Raw genomic sequence first — 24,919 nt, forward strand, 5'->3', positions numbered from 1 at the left:
CGTCTAGCGGTTAAATAACGACTAAATACGCGTAGGGTAGGACTAAGCGTTTGGGCATGAGTTAAGTGTCACAATTTTAGAGGGTTCCGGGTGCGTATATGTGTATTAATAGGTTGATTGTTTTATTTGAGAATATTGAAACTGTTTCTATGGCGGTTTCTAAGGTGAAGGTATGACGTCTTTATCTTCCCATCATAATCGAGGCCCTGGTGTAAAATAACTCGATACATTTGACATAACTAATCGCTGTCGGTACATATTTGGTCATTTTTTAGTAGTTTCGGCCATTTTGAAGTGATTAGTTCCAAAAAATGTCTCCCGGAGATCAGTTTTGCGTAGAACTGTCACCCGTTTTTTATTTTCAAATATATTTGTGGTTTGATTATAACGCAGGTTTTTCATTAATTTTTGAAAATATTGTACTGGAAAAATAACAACTTTTTGTATTGCAATTCCCCGACAGTGCAAATTTGGTCAACAATTTTTTTCTTAAAAAGTTCTAAAATAAATAAGAAAAGAAAATCGTTTTTAAGCTATAAATAACATAATTAAAAAAGAGAATGTTCAAAAACTCTACTAATCGGGGTTTAAAGGGTTAGTACTTAAAAGCAAGGCGTAAGGGATAAGATTTCTAGATTTGTTTTGTTGACACGTAACCACGACTCCGTTCTTATAACACGGGTAAACACTGCGCTTATATGCAGTAGGTACACACATAGCTACATAGTGATACTTAGATGCAGAAATTTTAAATAACCAGTGACCGGTTTCGTTAGGACATCTTCGAGACTGGTGTTTTTATTATACAATTCAATTGTAGTTTTAAAAATATTTTATCATCAGCTGTAGACTAATTTAATTTAAACAATCGCTAAGATAGACCAGTATCTCAATCACAAATAACTAACGACGTCCTTAAAAACATGCTAAGCATTTAAGCGATCACAATAAACAATAATGAACATGCTTAAGTTATCGCAGTCATAAGTCATCGTGTGTGTAATCTGTAATCGGCATTTATTATAAAAAATAATACAATATACATATTTCATTTGCAAAATAGTAAGGAGTATCTAATACAAAAAAGTGAAAATTAAATTACAATTACTATGGCGACTGCTTTTCTTGACATTTGGCTTGCCACCCCCTGGCTAAATGCAACAAATAGCATGATAAATAATAAATAAATAAATAAAAACAACAGTTTTGTAAAAAAAAAATATATTTACACTGGTGAAATTCAGCAGGATTATACGTCATGAAATGTCGATATTTTGACATTTAATATTAGATGTTCACGGATGTTCCACTGTGATCGCGAATACGATAAACACCATAGTGAGAAATTTTTATCACGTCGCTTATTAGCACGCCGATAGTTATTTGAGATTGAGCTACAGATCTTGTATTGAGGTAGTCATTATTACTTATTTTTTTGTTCTAGCTTTAATTTTCTTTAGTTGTATTTTATTTCATTTGTACCTGTATGTGTAATAATGAAATGTGTTTGCCATTGTTGAATGGACGGAATGAGTCCGTAAATAAATAAAATAGAGTCCCTACCATGGGCAGTATGGCTTCCCGGTATAGAGGCACCAGCATGGCTCTGCTAGCAGCCCTCAGCTCCACATCCCGGGCCGCTCTGACCACTTCCCTGGGAGCCCTCTCTCCGCACCAGCCGACATAGTTCTCGCAGAACAGGCGAATCATGTACTTCAGGTAACTCTTGCGGACCTAAGTATAATAGCAGTTTATTATTACCAGACTGCTAAAGCATAGAAGTACCAAACGCACTGTATCTTGATTAACTGTTACAATTCCCTCTTATACTTAATAAGGAAAACATTCGCTCACATCACCGAAGATTTGTTCCGCAAAATTTATAAAACAGATTTTTGTCCACTCCAGAGTATGCCTACCAAATCTGGAGTCCCTATTTTAAAAAAGACATAGAGTTGTTGGAGAAAGTTCAGAGAAGAGCAACTAAAATTGTAGATTCTCTAAGAAATAAATCATACAAGGACCACTTAAGGGAGCTCGGGTTAAGTTCACTGGAAGAGCGGAGGCAGCGTGGTGACTCGATTGAAACGTTCAAAATCTTAACTGAGCAATATAATGTAGCCAAGTTGAAATCAATGTTCACTCTTAATGAAAACCGCCATCTCAGAGGTCATTCATTAAAACTCAAGACTACCTCCTTCTCATCCAACCCCAGGAAGAACATCCTGACAAACCGAGTCGTGGAGAAATGGAATGGCCTTCCCGAGAAAGTGATTGGTGCTAGTTCAGTGAATGTTAACTAGATGCACACAGCAATGTATAATGTTTAATAACCATGTACAGTTGTACACTTGATATACACGCATCAGCTTAATAGCTGGTAGTGTATTATTAATAATAATTTTAATAATAATTCTAAAAGTCCTGGATCCCGTGTGTGATGGAGGAACCTGTAGAATCAGATGCCACGATGAGCTATACGACATTTATAGATCTCCCGGGCTCTCTGCACACGTCTGACTGAATAGGGTGAGATGAGACGGACATGTGCAGAGAATGCCATCGTTAGGGTTCCAGAAAGAAAGGAGGGTCTCAGATGGACACCGAGGAGGCAGAAGAAAGGTCGGTAGACCGAGGCTGCGATGGGAAGATGAGAGAGATGAAGAACTAAGATTTTATTGGCCTATGATTTTTTTAATCTAAAAACTGGCGGCCTCCGTGGTGTAGTGGTCAAGACACTTGACTCACTCACGGAAGGTTCCGGGTTCGATTCCCGGTGAGAACACAAAAATTCAAATAAATTTCTCAAGCCTGGGTTGTTTTGTGATGTAATTTATTACTGTAATTGGGGCTCCTGGCCTGTTGTGGTGCAAAAAAATTGACAATGGAAAACGAAATATACCAATTTCTCTATACTTATTTCCGAGCCGGTGTAGTCTGACGATTGGAGAATTTACAAAACAACTCTGTCTATCAAACGCCACAACAAAGGTAGACTGCAATCTTGCGCATCTATTTGGTACTTCGATACTTTTCAGTCTCGTTAAATAACAATTGAAGTTTAAAAAGTTATAGTCAATCTGTTTAGCTGGAAAATTAAGTTTAAAGTTATATAAATAAAATCTGGTAAACCAATGCAGTGCCTTATGCACCATTAGATGCGGAAATGGAATGTGACGACGAAATAAAATCTTTATATTCAAGGGTCGGCACCAGAACTCCATTGTTAACTGTTTATTTAAAAACTAATTTTAATTCTAAATGAATTATTAAATAAATACAATGTAAACGAAATAATTTTCTTCATTATATTTTACGAAAGGGCGCGTTAAAAAATCAGAGGTGTGCCGGTTGAAAAATAATAGCAAGACTAACTTACAGAGGAAATTAAGAGATGAGGCTCACTATCACAGGAAGGGATTTCGATGCTTTGGTCCGCAGACAAAACATTTTCATCGCTATTACTATATTCCATATTTCCTTTAAAATATGAACACATAACCAACATGTGCGATTTTACAAATATTATGTATTTATAAAGCTTTTTTAATTGATTAAATAAAAATTTTCTGCAATAATAAGTCGGCTTTCATTTTCTACTCGTTTAAACGTCTGACAATCAAAAGTTATTTTACGATGTTTATTTTAAATGATATGTTTAAAAATAATAACAAAATAAAATCGTTTAGTTTGCAAAGATAATATTGGAATTAGGAATAAAACTTTGACTGACTTTGACGTCTGATCATTAAAAAAATAATAACCAGAGATAACTCAGCATAGATATCGAGTACATGAAAAGCGTGAATGATTAGAAATAGAAATTGGATGTTTGAAATTCAGAATGGATTGGCAATATCTAAATTTGACTTCTGAATGAGGGAAAAATTATTTGATATTTTACTCATGTTTTATATAACTTTTCCAATTACTTTTACCTCAACTATTTTTTATACAAAGTGCTTTTTTTTAGTTCAAACAATTTTTTTTTTTTGTAAAAAAAAAGGTCTTTATTGTTCCCATTGGTCTATTCTTCTTTTTTGGTTGGCCAGAACATCCGAGTTGAGAGGTGAAAAGGCCATTAGAAAACGAACGAAGAAAACGAATTCTTCTTCGTTGTTTTTTATGACGTTTTCACCTTTATACTGGGATGTTCTAACTAGTATCGATTTTTCGTTTTTCCGTTTATTTAGACATTTACAAAAGTGTAAATATTTGCAACTCAACAACACGGTTTATTTGATAAAATTGTCAAATTTTATAATTATTATAAAATTTCGTTTACACGGGTCTGTTCAGAAAATAACGGGAATTTTTCAATTTTGCGGGTTTGGGTGATCCGATTATAATTTTTTTAAATTATGTTGGTATATATGCCCCTGAAGACGTGTTTTTACAAGCTCGGCGGTTTTCGTTTGTTAAAAAATGGATCAAAAAATTTGTATCAAATTTTGTGTAAAAAATTCAATCAAGTGTATCAAAGTGTGTGAAATTTTAATAAAGGCCTACGATGAGTCTGCTTTGAGTAAAACAAGAGTTTACGAGTGGTATAAGCGTTTCCAAGATGGCCGTGAAGACGTTGAATATGATGAACAGCCCGGACGCCCCAGCACATCAACAACCAACGAAAACGTGGAAAAAGTTAATGAAATGGTTATGAACGATCGCCAAATCACAATCATAGAAGTTGCTGATGATATTGGCATATCGATTGGCTTATGTCATGAAATTTTTTCGAATGTTTTGGGTATGAAACGCGTGGCAGTAAAATTTGTTTTAAAATTGTTAAATTTATAACAAAAACAGCGGCGAATGGAAGTTGCTTAGGTGTGACTAAATGAAGTCAACGACGATGCAACATTACTGAAACGTGCTATAACAGGTAACAAAACATGGGTCTACAGACATGACGTCAAAACTAAGGCTTAATCGTCCTAGTGGAGGCATTTTGGATTGCCAATACGAAAATTGCCGAGCACACCAAACACGTCTAACCTTAGCAGCTGCCACGGACAAAATAAACAATGAATTTAATGGTGGGAAGAATCTAATTAAAATAATCGAAATATTCGATTATTAAAAAGATCGAGACATTTCAAAATGCTTACAACTAATCGAGTTCACTCGTACTAATCGGAAAAATAATCAAGATATCTCGAGTGAATTCATTCGAAATGGTTTTCCGAGACAATCGAGATATGAATTCGGACTTGAGATTTCGAGACAATCGAAATATGATTTTGATCTTGACATTTCGAGACAATCGAAATATAATTTCGATCTTGACATTTCGATGCAATCGAAATAAGATTTCGATCTTGACATTTCGAGACAATCAAAATATGATTTCAGACTTGAGATTTCGAGACAATCGAAATGTGATTTTGGACTTGAGATTTCGAGACAATCGAAATATGATTTCGGACTTGACATTTCGAGACAATCGAGATATGAATTCTGACATGTGGGTAAACATTCACAACTTTTAACATTTTTGTGTGTCGTATCATCAGCACTATGATTTTAATTTTGATTTTATTTTGAAATTACTCTGCGTGTGACGTATTAAGTTCACGTCTGTTAGTTTGTTTCCCGAAAATAGGATAACTATCATCGTCATCATCATTCCCTTTCCACACCTAATGGTGCATAGGGCACTGTATTGGTAAACTAATCGCAGCGTATTTTGATCATTTTGTGTTACATGAAGGTCAGATGATTAGTCTTACGCTTCAGATACCAGTTCAGAGACTATGAAATATTTTAGTGTGAAAACAGCCTTATAAATAAATATTTCAAATTAACCATGTCAAAGACCTCTTGCATAGTAAGGAAACGCGCTGACCATTACACCACGAGGCCGACATATAACTATCACAACGCTATATTATTGGTTGATTTTGGCGAACTTTCTTTCATACATTTTCAAGAAATTTACAATTTATTGTTCTAATCTTTACCGTGCGTAATAAACATGTTTTATATAAAATTTCCCGTAGGGCTGAACTTCCTCGTAATTATTTTGAAGAACTTTGTTATTACAGATGTATTTTTATCCCCCCACCCAACAATTACCAATATTGTTTTTTTTTTTTTTTTTCACGGTAAAAAGATCGATTGATTCGATTTTTGAATTCGATTATTTGCATGTCTCGAATGCTTGTATTTCGATTATCTAAACATTAACCGAGAACCTAAACTTTTCTGGTCTTTTGTCAAGTCCAAGCGAGCTGGGTGTGATGTGCCTCTTCAAATGTCCTACAAAGATAATTTGGTAATTGGCGGTCAGAATATTTGTAATGCTTTTGCGGAATATTTCCATTCTGAATTTTTGGAAACTAATGCATCTAGTTGTAGTGTTCCTGCCGAAGAAAATAGTTTAATTGATCTTAATGCTATAGAAATAAATGAGTCATTGGTAACAAAATATCTCAAAAAACTTAAAGTCAGCAAAGGTGCTGGCTTTGATGGCATACACCCTTTTTTTATTTCTAAATGTATTAAACAGCTTGCGCGTCCTCTTACTTATCTTTTTCAATTATCAATAAAGGAAGGCACGTTTCCTGAAATATGGAAAAAGGCAAATATTACACCTGTGCATAAAAAGGGAAATAAGAGTCTTGTAGTAAATTATCGACCCATTTCTCTTCTTCCCATTTTTAGTAAAATCCTTGAAAATATAGTAACCGATCAGCTCTTCGATGTTATAAAACCACATATTAATCCCAATCAACATGGATTCTATAAGAAACGGTCAGTTGAATCAAATCTTTGTGAATTTACCGATATTGTTTTGAATGCAATGGATGCAGGTTTTCAGGTAGACGTTTTATATACGGATTATTCAAAGGCTTTCGATAAAATAAGTCATTCGGTCTTACTTCGCAAGCTTTGGAACATTGGTATACGAGGGAATCTGTATCGTTGGATATGTTCCTACATTAGTAACCGCAGTCAATCGGTCTCACTCAAGGGATTTAATTCATCATTTAAACCAATCCCATCAGGTGTCCCTCAAGGTTCGCATCTTGGACCCTTATTTTTTATTATTTATATCAATGATATAAGTTTATGCATTCAAAACTCAATTTTTTTGCTATACGCTGATGACAATAAAGTATTTAAAATTGTGTCTTCAATAAATGATTGCGAAGTTCTTCAAGCTGACTTAGATAGAATCTGTTGCTATTGCAAGGACAATCAGTTATTATTGAATTCTGATAAATGTCTTGTCATGTCATTTACTCGAAAGAAAAAAAGTATACTATTTGACTACAAACTATCTGGGAAAATTGTCAATCGTTCAATGAAAGCGAGAGATTTGGGTGTACTGATGGATGATAAGCTTTTATTTAGAGATCACATAAATACAATAGTAGATAAGGCGTACAGACTTCTAGGGTTTATCTTACGAATCTCCAAGCCATTCTCATCACCAAATACATTAAAACTTCTTTACTATACTTTTGTGCGAAGTCAACTCGAATTCGCTTCATTAGTATGGTCCCCTCAATATATTGTTTATATTAATCAAATTGAAAACATTCAATAGAAATTTGTAAGGAGCCTGGAATATCGTTTTGGTAACATTGAAAATGATTACGGCGCATCTTTGATCAATTTTAATATAGAATCACTACAAAAAAGGCGCCTTAGATATGATTTAATTTTTCTTTTCAAAATTCTCAATAACATAGTTGATTCGCCGTATCTTTTACAAAATATTGGTTTCCGTTGTCCTCTTCGCTATACTAGATTAAATTCCCTTTTTTATGTACCAACTTGTAAAAACAATTATACCTAAAATTCATTCATTAGACGTACCTGTAGAAATTATAACGGACTCAGTATTGATGTAGACATTTTTAACTGCACGTTGCATTTGTACAGATAATTTCTTCATGGGGTCGATTATTTGGGATAGTTGCTGAATGTACATCTTGAGTGGTTTATGCTATGTATATGTGCCGCATGTAATGTATATGTTTGTGTATGTTTTATATGTGCGTTCATGTGTGTGCGTGGATGGCTCGGAGTGTGCATTCGGTATTTTTATTTATTTTAATTTATTACCTCCATGGATAACGCAAATGTCAACAATTATCCTTTTTTCACTTAAAATTCTTATTTATTTTTTATTTTATGTCACATTTAATGTTTATATCTTTTTAATTTATGAAAACTTAATTGGTCTTTTTATGTTAAAAAATTGTTGTTTTTAGTACTTATTTTGACTGTATGTTTTCTAAATAAAATAAAATAAAATAAAATAAAATAAATAAATCTCGATTATTCCCATCATTACAATGAATACAGATATGGGGCAGAGGATTTCCATTCTATAAAAAGAAGATCCGCTCCATAAACTACATCCACATCTCCCCAGTACTTTTTCGCGGGCGTTACTATTCCTGTCGTCTTTGTTTGTAATAATATGTAACTTTTATTAAAATGTAATTAAACAGCAATTTTAAACTCCAAATTATTTTTTTTTGTCTACGCTTCGCCTAGTGTAGGGACTCAGCCAACACTTTCAAACTCCTACAGATATATTTACATAGAGTTTTGTATAAAAGTTTATTGGGTGGGGGACAGAAACATTAAAATATTAGTAGGGAATGAAATGTTAAAATCGAATATGTCGCATAAGAACTGAGGATAATTATAATTTATGGGGCATTAAAAAAAAACATGGTTCAAGTTTTTTTCTTCGAGCTGACATTCGCTTGTGGCAGAGCTCCGAATATGGATTCTGAACAGGTGAAAACCATAGCAGCAGTGCCCAATGCGCGTTATGCATATGGAGGGTGTCTCAAACTTGTTCAGAATCACTTTGAAAAACCATGGCTTTTCTATTACCCTTTGCTAGGGAGGAGGCTACCCAATATTCTTGATTTACATGAAGTTGCGTGTTGCGTCTCCTTCATCACGTGTTTTCCTGTTAATTTAATGAATTTCATTTATAGAATATGAGAATTTGTAAATACGTAACCTGAAAAATAGAACTTTCAATCGATTTTCTCATGTTTGGAAAAAAATATTTACTGTTATTTTTATCTATGAGAAACTGAAAACAGCTGTCAATCTGACATTTGTGTGTCAATTTTCAATATTCGCCGCGCCGCGTCGACTTTTTAAAGATTTTCCTCCAATTTTAAAAAATTATTACATGCAGTTTCTCATACTACACTTTAACGTTTTTATTTCATTATATTATGGACAAAAACAAACTGAAAAGAAACATCCACACAAGTATGGTTTCACGTCAACATGTTGCTTAAATTATTTGCAAGAGGAAATAATGTATCGTATTTATCTATTGCCGAGTTTTATCTTTTACAGGTGAGGGTAATACGACCAAGAAGTCAAAAACTGAATGTAATTATGGCGAGAATTGTTACAGAAAAAATCCAGATCACTTTAGAGATTATGCTCACCCTCATTGTAAGTTAATTTATTTTTATTTCAAATTCAAAGGCCATAACCTTAAGTATCGTAGTGGAGTTATAACGCGCTACCACCTATGGAGCCAATTACGAAGTTAGCTATAGTTTGCAGCAAAACAATGGGCTGTACTCAGGGCCCCCATTACAATTGGAAGTTAACAGAGTTATCTTCGACTGTATAAAGAAAAACCGATAATTATGTACGAATTTGAGTATATTTGCATGAACATTTAACGTATCTTCGTCAGTAACCTATACTTAATTGAACAAGTTTAGAAGAAAAATTTGTGTGCATATTCTGCTTCTCACACAGAAAACTTAATTTTACTTGGTAGATAAAATTGAAGATAAATGACAACTTCCCATTGTAATCGGGGCCCAGGTCGAGAATCGCCAAACTTTACTATTTATTTCCTTAAAAGGTATTATATATTTATTATTGCAGGGTTATTCTAGTTCATATTTCTTCTTTTATTATTATAATATGGAAATTTTCACAGTATTTACGATTAAAGCCAAGCACAGCGACGAAAGTGTCCATTACACTTCTGTTAAACCAAAAGTTTGCAATGCTTTTGTCCTACGCAAAGAGTGAAATGGCACCTCTATAGGCGGGCAGTGCGTTATTACTCGGAGCCTAGAACAAATATTGTATGTAGTATTTGAGGATTAAACTAATCAAATGAATTTCGTCAAATTGATTTATTCGGTCTGAAGTTGGAGAGAAAAAAAACAATAGGATAATTTTTAGTAAAATAAATTAAACTAATTTTTTTTTAACCCATTGCAACACAAAGCCGGCGAATCGCCGGTTTGTCTCTGAATTGATTTTTTTTTACATTAAAACTGAATGACAATAAGTTTATTCATAAAAATGACATAAATAAGTATATTTTGGTTACTGATTTCGTATCACTGGACTACACAGTTTTTATCAGGTCATGGTAAATTTAATCAAAAATGATTTGTTTTTAATATTGTTGACTCCCCTTCGTGCTGCTGCGGATATCCTAACCAATCTTCTGAACACATCCTGTGGTCTTGTCCCTTTCCCCTTCTCTATGATTACTATTAATGGAGCTTCTCGCTACTATCCGTGGCCCTGTTATAGGTCCTGTCGGATATACAGATCTGGTGGCTTCTAAAAAGAATTTCAAGGCTTTTAAAAAGTTTTGTAATCATTTCGGCGAATTGATCATGTCCAATCAATTGAATCCCAGTCAGTGCAGAATTCACTTCCCTATCTTCTCAATCCAATGAAGTACATATTATGTACTTCTGGATTACTTTCTTTCAGCACAAAGATGCTAAGGCTACCAGATTTCAGAGAGCTTCTTCGGGCAGCTTTTCTCGTTTGACAACGAGCAAATTTTCCGTGTATGTGGGCACCGCCGAGGAGACTTATGTCCTCAGATGTGGTGTGCGGTATGTGGTGGGCAAGCTACTGATTTCGTAATAAAATATAATTATCACAATTTATTACAAAATATTAATTTAGTCTTAATGTTATTGTAATAACATTAAGACTAAATGTGTCTAAATTAAAAAGTGTGTTGTATGAACAAATTATGTCATCTTTATTAGTGGTGGAATGGGTTAACCACTATTTTTTTTTCTCCTACAGACCGGTTTCAAAGCTGAACAAGCTTCTTTTCCAAGGTTTACTTAACTAACAAATTCTATCTTATTTTATTTAAACTAAGTTTAGTAAACCCCGAGAAAGAAGCTTGTTTTAGCTTTGAAACTGGTCGGAGGAAAAAAAAAAATTGTGGTTATAAACAAAGTTGTTTTATTTATTTTATTTTATAATGAATAACCACAAAGTTAGTTCTTCTTAAATTTAAATATACTAATTTTTATTTAACGCTAAATTCTTATCCTGTATTCCGTATTCTGATCAAACAAATTCATTAAAATAAAGTTTTTATTTCAGTAGAAAAAATCTTACTAGATTACAGAGGACATGGCCCCTTTGACATTCCAAACAATTTAGAGTTTCAAAAACAGATTATCGAACAGCAACTCACTCTCATGATAGACAATAATTTGTATTCTACTCGGGGTGGAACATTATCTGCCAATGAAGATAGTAAAGACATCCGACCAACCAAGGAAAAAATGATGCAGTCATCTGCCGTAGTGGATACTTCTGATAGAAAGAATGTCGCCACTTCTAAACGAGATATACAGAATACATTGGCTGGAGACCAAAGTACCAGCCGAGATCGACCTGTCCCCGAGAAAGCGAATTGCCTCGTTAACCAACCTTCCCCCAAATTACCTAAAACAGGTGAGTCTTATTTTTCGTTGATGTATATTTATGTTTTTTGTAGATATAAATTGATAAAACTCCATTGTAAATGATGTAATAAATTATTTATTTAATAAACGTACAGAGGGCTCTTACAATATACAGTTAAAAGCACATAAACTATTATGGAAAGTAACAAAAATAAAATCATAACTTGACGTGTAATTAATTCTGAAAAACAAAAAGAAATAAAGTGAAAATGAAATAGGATCTACGATGCGAATGTTGATGGATGCAGAAAACGAGGAAGACCAAGAAAGACATGGCACAATCAAGTCCATCAAATGCTTGAAGATGGACATGTCAAAAGTAGGAATAATCGGCGTGCGTGCATGAGAAGATATATGAATGTAGAGGAAGCGAAGTCTGTATGCAAAGACAGAGTGATATGGCATTCTATCCTCTCTGCCTCAACCTTCGGGGAAACGGCGTGATAGTTTGTTTGTTTGTTTGAATAGAGAAACACATTAAAAAGGGGAGATTCGAGAGGATGGCCATTCGATAGATAGGATAACTAATTTTATAGCAGCAGGAGTGGTGTGGAGCAAGTCCAACAGCTCAGCGTAATTATTAGCTGTTCTGTGGATGCTCACTAGGGGAGGGGAGAATGGTGGGCGAAGTTAGCCCTATTGTACTCACACTGGAACATGTGTCGGAGTCTGGTCTGGTCTTGTGGGTGCAGGAAAGTTTATCAGGGACAGTAATTTTGGGCAATCTATTATGGTGCATTTCGCTTTGTGCATTAGAATAAGGTCAGCAATTGTCCTTCTGGTGGAAAGCAATAGTAACCTGAACTCAGACATCAAAGTTTGGTAGCAAATTTCAGTTATAGGTTTACCTTTTTTGAACTGTATGTAGCGTAAAAACTTCCGCTGAACTCTTTCCAAGTTAAAGGAGTTGCAGTTGTACAAAGGGCTCCAGACTGGAAATGCATATTCCAGTTATGATCGGACCAGGGCACAATGCAGAGATTTTATAGAAAAGATGCTTCTAAAATTTTTCATATTCGGGATAAAAAAGCCCAGCATCTGCAAAGCCTTATTAGCAATTTTCATTCTATGGTGCATAAAGGTTAGCTTTTCATCAAAAGTTACCCCGAGATCTCTTGATTTGTGGGACAGTAGTTATTTAAGTGTCGTTAATTGAGTATGATGTTGGAATGAGGTTTCGTGAATGACAAAAAGACATGTGAAAACATTTGTTTACATTTAAAATATTAGTCATATATAAGTACATTACAAAATGGAATATCTTAATTCATACATATAGAAATAATTAAAATAATAAGGTGAAATTAGGTATATATAAAGATAACACATTAGTATACAATATGTTAAAAAAGTAAGAGAATCTTGTAACGAAAAACTCGTGAAAAGTTGTGAAAAATGTCAATGTCCAAAGTAATATTGTTCAACATAGAGATATCCCTTCCAACAGGCATAACCATTGGCAGGTTTGTCCTGTATACTGGAATATGAAACAGTCTATGCTGACGCTGTCTAAGGTATCCGGAGCATAAAAGCTAATTTCAGGGCTGTCAATAATACCGCCCAACAATCGAAAGAAGTGCGCAGTTAAATACACAGTCCTTCTGGTCTTCAAACTGCTGTAACCGAGCATACCCTGGAGGAACTCAGTGGGATAAAGCCATGGATAATATCCGCACTCCTTCATGTAGATAGTATTGTCAATCTAGTCACAAAATCAAATTTTATATAAGGTAGTAAAACAATATTATGAAATGGGAAAAAAAATTTCAAACAAACAACACACGATGAAAAAAAAATCGAAATTTAAACATTAGTTTAAGAAATATGTGTCAAATAACTTATAAATTAAATATATGCACATTGTTATTATTAGAGCACATATGAGAGTATGTTAATATGTGTGCCCTATTTGAACATTAAAAATAAAGTAAATTAACATTTCAGAAACAAGTCAGCAGTCGGATTCATCCAATAATGATAAAAAAAAAATAGAAGATTTTTTCACTGTTGTCGCCCCCAAAGGACAAATGGCAGAAAAGCATCGTCTCGCTGCTCCATACTATATGTTCTTTACAACAATTACCTCGGCTCCTCAGACACATACTCAACCCTTGTCTATTACCTTTCAAGGTTAGTAAAATGGACTTATTATTATTGTTTTGTGAATTTTGCAAGATACTTATTAAAGATTTTCTAAATGAAAAAAGAGCATAATTTTTTTTATTTCGAATCAATGAGGAAGTTAAAAAAAGAATCAAAAAATTATTTTATGGACGTTCGAATGGAGCCTTCTTCTTCTTCGTTTTTTAGGGCCGTTTCACCTCTTAACTCGGGTGTTCAGGCCAAATCAAACTAAGCCAAAAATCTTTTAAAACATTTAAGTTTGTAAGTGAAAATTCTTGATGGAAATTCATTGTAATTTATTATAATAAAAGACGAGTGATACTTTAATCCACAAATTTGGAATATCCAGTGACCAGTTTCATCGCTTTCACGACATCTTTGAGACTGGTATCTTTATTAAGGAGTTCAGTGTATTTATACAAAACAGAGGTAAGAATAGAGAATTCAAAATTGTATGAAAGTAAATTTAATTTTAAAAAAAATATCTTAAGGATCATTGACAATTTTATTTTTCAGGTTAACTAATGAGTTAATATAATGCTATTTTAATGAGTTTTAGTATTGTATAGATATTGAATTTATTTTTAGTGTCCTTCGTGAGTGTGATTTTTGTCAATTATGATTTCTGAAAAACAAAGGGTAAAAAGTCATTAGTAAAAATATATTACAATGGGTATAGTAATGGAGAATGCACATGTGTTATCTGTTCATTGAGTAATTCTACGTCGGGTTTATTTTTAAATCTATTAATTTCGAGAATTCTAGTTTATCAAGTTTATGGCCCTCAAGATGTCGCGAAAGCAATGAAACCGGTCACTAGATATTCCAAATTTGTGGATTAAAGTATCACTCGTCTTTTATTTCTATAATAAAACAAAAATCTTTTTATTTAATTTTTTGTAATTTTGAAATTACTCCACCCGTAGCGTCGCGAGTAAGTCGGTGAGTTTTCCTGACATTTAAAAGGATAACCCCGTACCTGTCAAAACACACTAAATATTGAAAGACATGGCTATCCGGAATTCGGAAATCTATCACGATACATAATAACGCTATAGTTGATTGGTTAATTTTTTTCATAAAATTTTGAGAGACTTTTTTTTATATCCGATTTCCTGTAGCATTGAACTTCCTCATTCCAATACAACGTAAGTAAGACAGGTGTTGTGTACAATTTTAAGGGCTATGTAGGATAAATACCGAATACATTTTTTAATGTAAAATATAAACTATGATTCATAAAAATAAGTACAATTTTGTGTCATAAATCTGTTGGGTTTTTTATGCAAACGCCAAAACTTACGTCCAATATTTATGGGTGCCGGCTCATACGATGCAGAGTAGAAATCTTAGGAAAGTAGTATATATCTGCGGTGGCTAACTGGTCGATTGCGTTCAACTTGTCGATCGTAGCTATTGTTTATTTATTATTTGACAATTGTTATCTGCATTACTTTACGGGCTGTTTAATGCAGACTGTAAGACAAATTTTTTACTCTACTTTGCTCATCTAATGAGAGAACTAACGAAAATTGGACCTCTCGGATTAAACAACGCTGTGGTGGACATTTGACCGACATTATCTTTAAAACATCAAATATTATTTAACATGACATAAAAATATCCATTTTATGTAAAATTAAATTTCTTTTATTTTTTAAGTTCAAAGTTCATTAATTAAATAACTTTTATTAAATGACCCTTTACTTATAGACTCTGTTGTGTCAATCAATGTTTCCACGTGTACAATGAAATATTTGAGATATTAACAAATTGCTTTTTTTTTACATATGATTATATTTTTTCGCGATCCGGCAACATTACGCGGCGACTTCACGCATGCGCGCAACGAAAGTGGGGGGTTTTATAAAGACAGTCTGATGTATTCAAATATGATTCTACGCTCCTTCTGGACTATTCTTAATTCTATATCTTTAAATTTCTATAATTGACTTGCTTTATCTATGGTTTGTTTGGTTGGCTTTTCGTTTTGATATTGTAGTAGGATTTTGGATTTGTGAACAGAATAATGATGCTACATCACCATAGATTAACGGATTATAGTATGTTTTTCATAGCGATAGTTGGAGGGCCGGCAATCAGAAAAAAATATATCGTTCCGTCAGATTTTTTTTATTGCTAAACAACAAAACTAATTTCTCCCTAATACACAACGTGAGCAAAGCTGTGGATAAAAGCTAGTGTTATCATAATTAAAAATATAAATATACGCTATGTTATTTGCGGTGCATTCATGTTTTTTAAAGGGGAGTGTTTATTCCAGAAATTTTAGATCCCAGTTTGGGGATTTTACAAAACTCTCTCCAAATAAACTTTATGGTTGATTTGGGATGGCTGTTGGCACACTACTATTTTGCTGGCTACAAGTAAGTACTGACTTTTTTCTAACAGTGTTTTGGTACTTTATTTTAAACAGGATGTTTATTTGTTCATCAACGGTTCGAGGAACCTTTTACAAAAAAAAATGTTTTACAGAAATAATCACGGCAGTGAATAATTTGTAAAGTAATACATAATATAAAAATGTAGTAAAATAATTAAAACTATGCAATTTAGTTGAAATAAAATATAAAATATCGTTTTGGTAACATTGAAAATAATTACGGCGCATCTTTGATTAATTTGAATATAGACTACAAAAAAGGCATCTTACATGTGATTTAATTTTTCATATAAAAATTCTAAATAATATGGTTAATTTGCCGTACCTTTTACAAAATATTGGTTTCCGTTGTCCTCTTCGCTATACCAGATTAAATTCCCTTTTTATAAATACCAACTTGTAAAAACAATTATACCTCGAATTCATTCATTAGGCGTACCTGTAGAAGTTATAATGGACTCAAAATGTTAACAATTATTCTTTTCTCACTTGAATTTCTTATTTATTTATTTTTTTTGTCACATTTAATGTTTACATCTTTTGCATAATTTATGAAAACTTGATTGGTCTTTTTATGTTATTTTTTTTTGTTTTTAATACTTATTATGTATGACTGTATGTTTTTTGAATAAAATAAAATTAAAAAAAATAAAATATAGCAAAAATGTTCAAATAAAATTGGTTGGTGGAAAAAAAATTATCACTTCTAATGCGTAGATAAACATATTGAGGGGTTCTAGACTTGTCGGTATGATGTACTTACATCAAAACTTGATGGTGGGGGATCGGTAGTGTATCTTAATTATCGGTCGGGAGAATTTTATTTTTAACTATGAAATCATACTGAAGCTATGTCATTTTAGTGCGTAGATATGTGTACCGTGACGTATGCTTCCCTTGTTTTATAACGATGTACCTACCCAAAACTTGAAGGTGGGGTGTCGGTAGTGAATCTTCATAATCGCTCGAGAGAATTCTATCTTCAACTATACCGTCATAGCGAAAGTATGACGTCCTTATCTTCCCATTCCGTACCCGGTTTACCAATGCTTTTTTCTTTATGTTTTCAGTAATAAACCGCTGACAATATTATACGGAGAAGATTCCGAGGACTTGAGGACGATTAACACAAAGAAGCCAAATGTAAAAGCGCATTTGGTTCCTATGAAGAATGCCTTCGGGAAACATCACACGTAAACACTGTTTTCTATTATTTATTGGGTGTTATTTTATTTATTTTACAGGGCACATTTATTTATTCATATTTTTTCCATTATAAACAATAATTAATCATAAAAATAATGTGACCTCACTCCGGGGTTACCCGTGCCGAGGACACTTAACAATATACTTTTAACAAAAATATTTTTACTTGTGAGAATAAACAAAGAAGACTTAATAAACAGAGATAATTAACAAAAGGTTCAGACAGTTTTAAACATTACATATTTATGTTTATAATTAATTTATGTACACCTCTATTATTTATATTACAAAATGCACAATAAAAGTACAAAAACATAACGTAAACTAAACATTTGTGGAACAGTTGATTCAATATTGGTTTGGGCAAATGAGACAATAATAATAATAATGTTTGGATAATTTATATAGCGCCATTTTTTGTGAAAATCACCTCAAGGGCGCTGTACAATAAATAAATATCCCAACATGTTATCTTCATTAGAGAGACGTAGAACTGAGATGGACCTTATATGCATTTTCAAAATACTTAATGCTTTAAGTGATGTCCCATCTCTGTTGCGACCAATTTCTTTTCATGTTCCCTACCGTGTCACCAGAAGTCAAAATCTGCTATTTATAAAATCTTCTAAGAGCAACTTTGGTTTTTATGCCCCAATGTCCAGAATGTGTAGATTAGTCAATTCATCACACGACTTGGAATTCTTTGGGGTAGATCTTCCGGCTTTTCGTAGATCTCTTCGCGACTAAACAGTGTGGGATGAAGTTGGATTGGCATGGTTTAGTTAAAAGTTTTTGGTCTTTTGTTTTTTTGAATATATTGTATACTATTATTGTTTTGCCCTTGTTTGTCTTTGCTAAATAGTTTTATGTTCTTTTTGTTCAGTTTCTTGCATTTATGTTTCTTCATGTAACTGTTGTAATTGGCTTAGGCCGTATGTATATAATAAATGTCTTGCAGCTACAGAGCGCATGGACGGTTGGGATTCTAGTTCCTCGTCTCCAATTACGGTATATTACAATTATGATATAAATGAGCTAGATAACAAAACACCTTGCAGCTACAGAGCGCATGGCCAATAAGAAATCTAGCCCCTATTAACATTTTTATTTTTTTATTTGAAAATGAAGCTTAGAGTTTAAGTGATATTTTAAAAACAAAATAAAAATCTAATTTATAAAATGAGCAATCCAAATTAACAATCCATTTTATTTCTACCTAGCTCCACTATCCATTTTTTATAGCCTTTTTGAACATTTTTTCGTTACTAATTGTTTTAATAGACCGTGGAAGTAGGTTCTAGATTTTAATTGCATAGTACTCAAAATCCCTTTATCCGAAAGTGGTATTAGTTTGTATTTGTTTAAGTTGTCTTTGTGTTGAGGATCTAGTGATTATATTATTTGTATATGATGTATTGTTGTGGGGTTATGTCTTTCACTTAAGTAAGAATAGTTTTTGAAAAATCCCTGTTTTACGTTTTTCAAGGGAGCAACAAAAAAGTGTAAAACTGAGGAAAACTCTAAAAGAGGAAATTAAAAATGTATGGAAAAATAAAAATTACATAAAAATATAATTATTGTACTAGACTATATTAAATTTTAGTTAAAAATAAAATTTTGTTAAAAAAAAACATTTAAATTTATTTCAACAGAGAAGGAAAACGTTTTTGAGAAGAGAATATGGAAGTCTAGGCATTTACATTGCTTATGACCTGTCATTGGCTGGTTTAAGTGGCCACTTTACACACTGTGTAACATTCACCATTCTGCCCATGTTTGAACTTCCACATTTCCTCAACTCTTCCATCTGTTGACTTTTGTGAAGTAAAGGAGCTGAAACCTTTATTATGTTGGTGAGATTCATCCGGCTGAACCAAGGTCATAAGGTCATAAGCCCTGTAAATGCCTAGATTTTCATATTCTCTTCTCAAAAACGTTTTCCCTCTCTGTTGAAATAAATTTAAATATGAACAACTCCCTAGGGCGAAAATCCAGCCAGTCTGCAAGCATTTGGACATACTCAAACATTGTTAAAAAAAACATGTTTAAATAATATTATGCTGGTACTCAACCTTAAAAAGACTAAAATAAAATTTTTAATTTGCATAAAATGCATGCAACGATTTTTTCCCTAAATATTCGGAAATTTTATTTTTATGGTATTACTTTTTTTAGTATGGCACCACAAAATTTTAACTGTCATTTACATCGCGGCAAAACTATCTTCCGTTCAGATGTTTATAAATTCAAATAATATTCCTTTTACCAAATTTTTGAATTTTCTGCATAGTAATTTATTGATGTAAAGAATTTATTCTTCGTAAACATGCATCAAGTGCATGTCACTATTCAGTAAATGCCAAAATTAGACACTTAAACAAAATGGTCAATTACACTGCACCTACTTTGAATTTAGTTTGAGACAATAATTTACACATTTTTTTATTTTTATTTCGCGGCTCGTTTTTCGACAGATCGCATGAGTTTTGAAAATTTTCATGTCTTATTTTTTAGTAAATGATTATCTTCAACGCACTATAATAGGCTTGTTTTTGCGTTTTTATATCAATTTTCGGAAACAGAGTCTCATGTTTGCATGAATAAAATTATAAAATTGATTTTATCGGTACATGATCAATGATCAATAATTTCCCATCACCAGTGACATCAGTTTGACAGCTGTCATTTTAATCAAGCTAAATTTGAAGGACTATAATGTTCCACTTACCAGCAATTCTTCTTTAGCGGCGACGAGAATGTCTTCGATGGGGATATGGAATATTTAGTGTTTCCACAAGTAATGGCATCTTTGGCAAGGGAGTCAAAGTATGTGTTTATCTATGTATACATTTCTGTGTGTGTATACTTGTATATTATTATAGTACTGTAACTGAAACGTAATACAAAAATAATGTAAATGAATTCCTCGACACGGGCTGTGCCCAGTGAAGTGTTCATATATAAAAGAAAAAATAAAGTTTTATGTGAAATAAACAAGTACATAAATAAGTGGGTCCAGTTTATAAAAATGGTTAATCATAATGAAATAATTACAGAAAGATGGCGCTGTTAGTTTACGAAGATGGCTCCGTCAGAGTTGCAGTATCTACGGCAAACCTTTACATGGACGATTGGGAGAACAGAATGCAAGGGTAACTCTTATTTTTACGCTTCAACGTTCGAATGTAATGCAAAGGATTTAAAATGGATGCAAGATAACGACATCATTATTATTTTTAACTATAACTTCATTTGTGACATGAAGAGTTATTTTTTTCAAGAAGATATAGATTAAATTAGCATTGATAAATAAATTCGTTTTTAAAATAAATGTGTTTAGAGTGTTTATAATCATTCTGTAAAACAAAGTACATTATGTAAGTCAACTTTGCTTGAGGTTGATTTGAAATTAATGGTTTTTATAATTTAAACTAATCAAATAGGACAAACGAAACCAACAAAGCAAGCACAATAAACTAATCCAACAGATAAACAAAACAACTAAAGGAACAAAACAAATGAGCAGTAAAAAAAAATAACACACAAACAAATGAACAGTAGAAACAAAAAACAAATGACAAACAAACAAATGAACAGTTAAAACAAATAACAAACAAACAAATGAACAGTAAAAACAAATGACAAACAAACAAATGAACAGTAGAAACAAAAAACAAATGACAAACAAACAAATGAACAGTTAAAACAAATAACAAACAAACAAATGAACAGTAGAAACAAAAAACAAATGACAAACAAACAAATGAACAGTAAAAACAAATAACAAACCAACAAATGAACAGTAGAAACAGAAAACAAATGACAAAAAAACAAATGAACAGTAGAAACAAAAACAAGTAACAAACAAACAAATGAACAGTAAAAACAAATAACAAACCAACAAATGAACAGTAGAAACAAAAAACAAATGACAAACAAACAAATGAACAGTAGAAACAAAAAACAAATGACAAACAAACAAATGAACAGATAAAACAAATAACAAACAAACAAATGAACAGTAGAAACAAAAAACAAATGACAAACAAACAAATGAACAGTTAAAACAAATAACAAACAAACAAATGAACAGTAGAAACAAAAAAAAAATAACACACAAACAAATGAACAGTAGAAACAAAAAACAAATGACAAACAAACAAATGAACAGTAGAAACAAAAAACAAATGACAAACAAACAAATGAACAGATAAAACAAATAACAAACAAACAAATGAACAGTAGAAACAAAAAACAAATGACAAACAAACAAATGAACAGTTAAAACAAATAACAAACAAACAAATGAACAGTAAAAACAAATGACAAACAAACAAACGAACAGTAGAAACAAAAAAACAAATAACAAACAAACAAATGAACAGTAGAAACAAAAAACAAATGACAAACAAACAAATGAACAGTAAAAACAAATAACAAACCAACAAATGAACAGTAGAAACAGAAAACAAATGACAAAAAAACAAATGAACAGTAGAAACAAAAACAAGTAACAAACAAACAAATGAACAGTAAAAACAAATAACAAACAAACAAATGAACAGTAGAAACAAATGAATAAAATATACTAAAAAATTAAAAAAAGACAAACAAATGAATAGTAGAAACAAACAAACAAATGAATAAAAGAAACCAACACATTAAACATATAAACAACACCAATAAATGAACAAAACTAATAAACTAAAAAAAGCTATAAAATGAAAAAAAAAACAGATAAGTGATATTTGTCAATTTTTTTTATTTTTCGATATGTTATATAACTCTGTGCTTCTCCAAAAAAAGAGCAAGCTGAGAAGGACTTACTTTTATATTGAACATTCTAGGTTATGGCTTAGCCCAAGCTGCCCCAAGCTGTCAGACCAATCGGACCTTCAGAAGGGAGAGTCTCCCACCGGGTTCAAGCGTTCCCTCATCAGTTACTTGAGCTCCTACTCCATGGCTTGCCTGTCTCCCTATATAGAGCATGCGAGGCAGGCCGACTTCTCAGCTATCAAGTAAGTAAAACATTATCCTCAGCAAAGAACAGAAACCATATCTATCGTAATATCTATTTCTACCTGCCCCTCTACCCCGGTGAATCCAGGGTCATGCCTTTTTGTACGAAAGCGGCAGAATCTTCTGTGCTAGGTTTCCACTACCTCCTTCTCAATGTTAGACCACCATTTTGCTGGGGGTCTGCCCCCACCTCTTCATTCAGATGGAATGTTGAGCGCTCTTCTTACTGAACAGTTCTCATCTCTACGCATGACGCGATCATACCGTCTCACCCTGCTTCCTTTCAGCTTTTCAGCTATCGGTGCCACTTTGAATGACCCTTTGTTATACTCATTGCAGAACGAAATCATGTTTAAATTTTTAAAATTCTTTTAGCGTAAACCTCTTAAAAAGGACATCGTGGATTTTGCATCAAAGTGAGTTGGGCTTTAGTGGTTTTTTGACTAGTTTCATCGGTTAATTTCATGGGCAATAAGTTTTTCTGGGTTATTATGCGGTGTGTCATTCGTTCACAGCGATCCATGCTCGGTTTAAGCCTAAGAGACAGAATATGAAATGAGGAAATTAGGAACAGAACCAGAATAGCGGATCGCGTCACAAGACTAAAGTGGCAATGGGCAGGACATTGCGAGACAAGACCCCGCAAGATGGACCCCTAAAATTTTAAGATGGAGACCTTGGGAGTATAAGAGAATAAGAGGGGCGTCGGAAGAGCTTAAAAAAAGATGGTCCGACAACATAGCCACTGTGGGGGGTAAAAACTGATCTTTCAGCTTTATTCGGCGGAATTAAGAAACGCGGAATCGACGTTTAAGGAGGCGAAAGTGCCGGCTAACGGTACAGCCTCGTGAAGGCTGAAGGGTGATGTCCACATAAAGAAGAAAATAAGAACACCTACAGCTTCCCCTCTAGATGCGCCTGTGCTCCGTCAATTTATTGATCGTTAATTATTAATTTTTACTATTGTAATGGATAACTTATATAGCGTATTACATAATTCCTTAAGCGTGCTTTACGAAAGTGATTATATGCACTACTGAATTTAATTTAACTTAAAATTTAAGGAATAATTTTTAGAAAAACAAATTATTTTGTCATCACACGCTGAGAATTTATTCAAATCAAAATTTTGTAAAACCATAAATAAACGTATACAACATAAATGATTGATGTGTAAAGTTTATGATATAAGTTTGTATGTATATCTACGAGCATACCTACTAAAAATATGAACATGATTATTTTTTGTCAGTATCCCAACTGATAAAAGTCACCGCACGCGCCCGATGGTCAGCACAATCACCTTTTTCTAATTTCCCAGTATGACAGTGGAGGAATACAGTGTTAGTTTCCAAATTGAGACCGCGGCCCGCACGCTCCAGATCACGCCGTCTCTTTGACTAAAGTTCACGTGTGTTTGTGTCGCTTCCAGCGTGTTTCTGGTGGCCTCGGTTCCGGGGGGGCATACCGACTCCCAGTGGGGGCTGGCCCGTGTGGGCAGCCTGCTGGGCAAGTACTGCGAGCTGCCCGCCGGTGAAGAGGGCGCCTGGGACCTCGTCATCCAGGCCTCCAGCATAGGAAGCTATGGAAAGGAACCCAAGGTAACAGTATTTCAAAAAAGTGTGTCTAAATGTTTCTAGGTAGGCTGGAATTTACTCCCTAGGGTATAATTAAGATCTTAATTACCGGGCCGGCCATTGTTCAAATATCGAATGACACTTGTAAGAATTTAATTTATTTTGTCCCCTATTTCCAAATAGAAATCTGATTTATCAAGTATTTTTTACTTTGTTTATGGGAAAGGTTTACTTTTACTCCAAAAGATGGTAGCAATGTATAATTTTGTCTTAAAAAATAAGAAAATTACCTCGTTTTTGATACAATTTACACAATAAGGTTTTAATAATTTTATTATTAAATTGAGTATGACGCAGCGATATATTTATTAAATTCGAATAATATACTTAATTCCATAGGCCTCGGTATAACGAAAACCATCCCCGAAGGTAACAAATAAAGTCTTTATTGAGGAGTTGGTATTTCGTGTTACATTATACCGAGGTTTCTATTCTGGCTAGTTATTTTAGAGGTTATGGTACGTCCGTAACATTTACAATATTGACTGTCTTCGATGCAGCTGTGGCTGACGGGAGACTTCCAAAGCCGCATGTGTCGCAGCAGCACGGCGGCGCCGCTGCAGGCGCGCCGGCCGGCCCTGCGCTTCATCTACCCCTCCCTGAAGGCCGTCAAGCACTCCCACGACAACTTGCTGGGCGGCGGCTGCCTGCCGTACTCCAACAGCGTTCACGTGAAGCAGACTTGGCTCAATGGATTCCTCCAGTAACACTATTCCAAATACGTTTATTCTTTTGCAATTTTGTATTTCACTTGATTGAAAATAATGTTCCCTCACTGGGGT

The 24,919-nt window shown here is 33.4% G+C and overlaps 1 protein-coding gene across 2 annotated transcripts in view; it reads left to right on the forward strand.

Annotated features, from left to right (window-relative positions):
* The window catches only part of LOC148283764 (tyrosyl-DNA phosphodiesterase 1-like), a 63,139-nt gene that overhangs the window by 32,781 nt on the left and 5,439 nt on the right, over window positions 1–24,919 (forward strand). Inside the window, exons 1-10 of one of the 2 annotated variants that reach the window (XM_088243303.1) lie at window positions 9,088–9,252; window positions 9,343–9,444; window positions 11,380–11,736; window positions 13,692–13,877; window positions 16,156–16,258; window positions 17,346–17,468; window positions 20,538–20,633; window positions 22,329–22,499; window positions 23,933–24,101; window positions 24,638–24,840. In XM_088243303.1, the coding sequence (XP_088099429.1) occupies window positions 9,216–9,252; window positions 9,343–9,444; window positions 11,380–11,736; window positions 13,692–13,877; window positions 16,156–16,258; window positions 17,346–17,468; window positions 20,538–20,633; window positions 22,329–22,499; window positions 23,933–24,101; window positions 24,638–24,840 (1,547 nt within the window). In that variant the 5' untranslated portion in view covers window positions 9,088–9,215. Of the gene's footprint in view, window positions 1–9,087; window positions 9,253–9,342; window positions 9,445–11,379; window positions 11,737–13,691; window positions 13,878–16,155; window positions 16,259–17,345; window positions 17,469–20,537; window positions 20,634–22,328; window positions 22,500–23,932; window positions 24,102–24,637; window positions 24,841–24,919 lie in introns of those variants that run through there. The other variant, XM_088243302.1, reaches the window with a different exon arrangement.

Source organism: Micrasema longulum, unplaced genomic scaffold (assembly GCF_059751315.1).
Source record: "Micrasema longulum isolate JH-2025_06_02 unplaced genomic scaffold, ASM5975131v1 h1tg000200l, whole genome shotgun sequence".
Classification (NCBI taxonomy): domain Eukaryota; kingdom Metazoa; phylum Arthropoda; class Insecta; order Trichoptera; family Brachycentridae; genus Micrasema; species Micrasema longulum.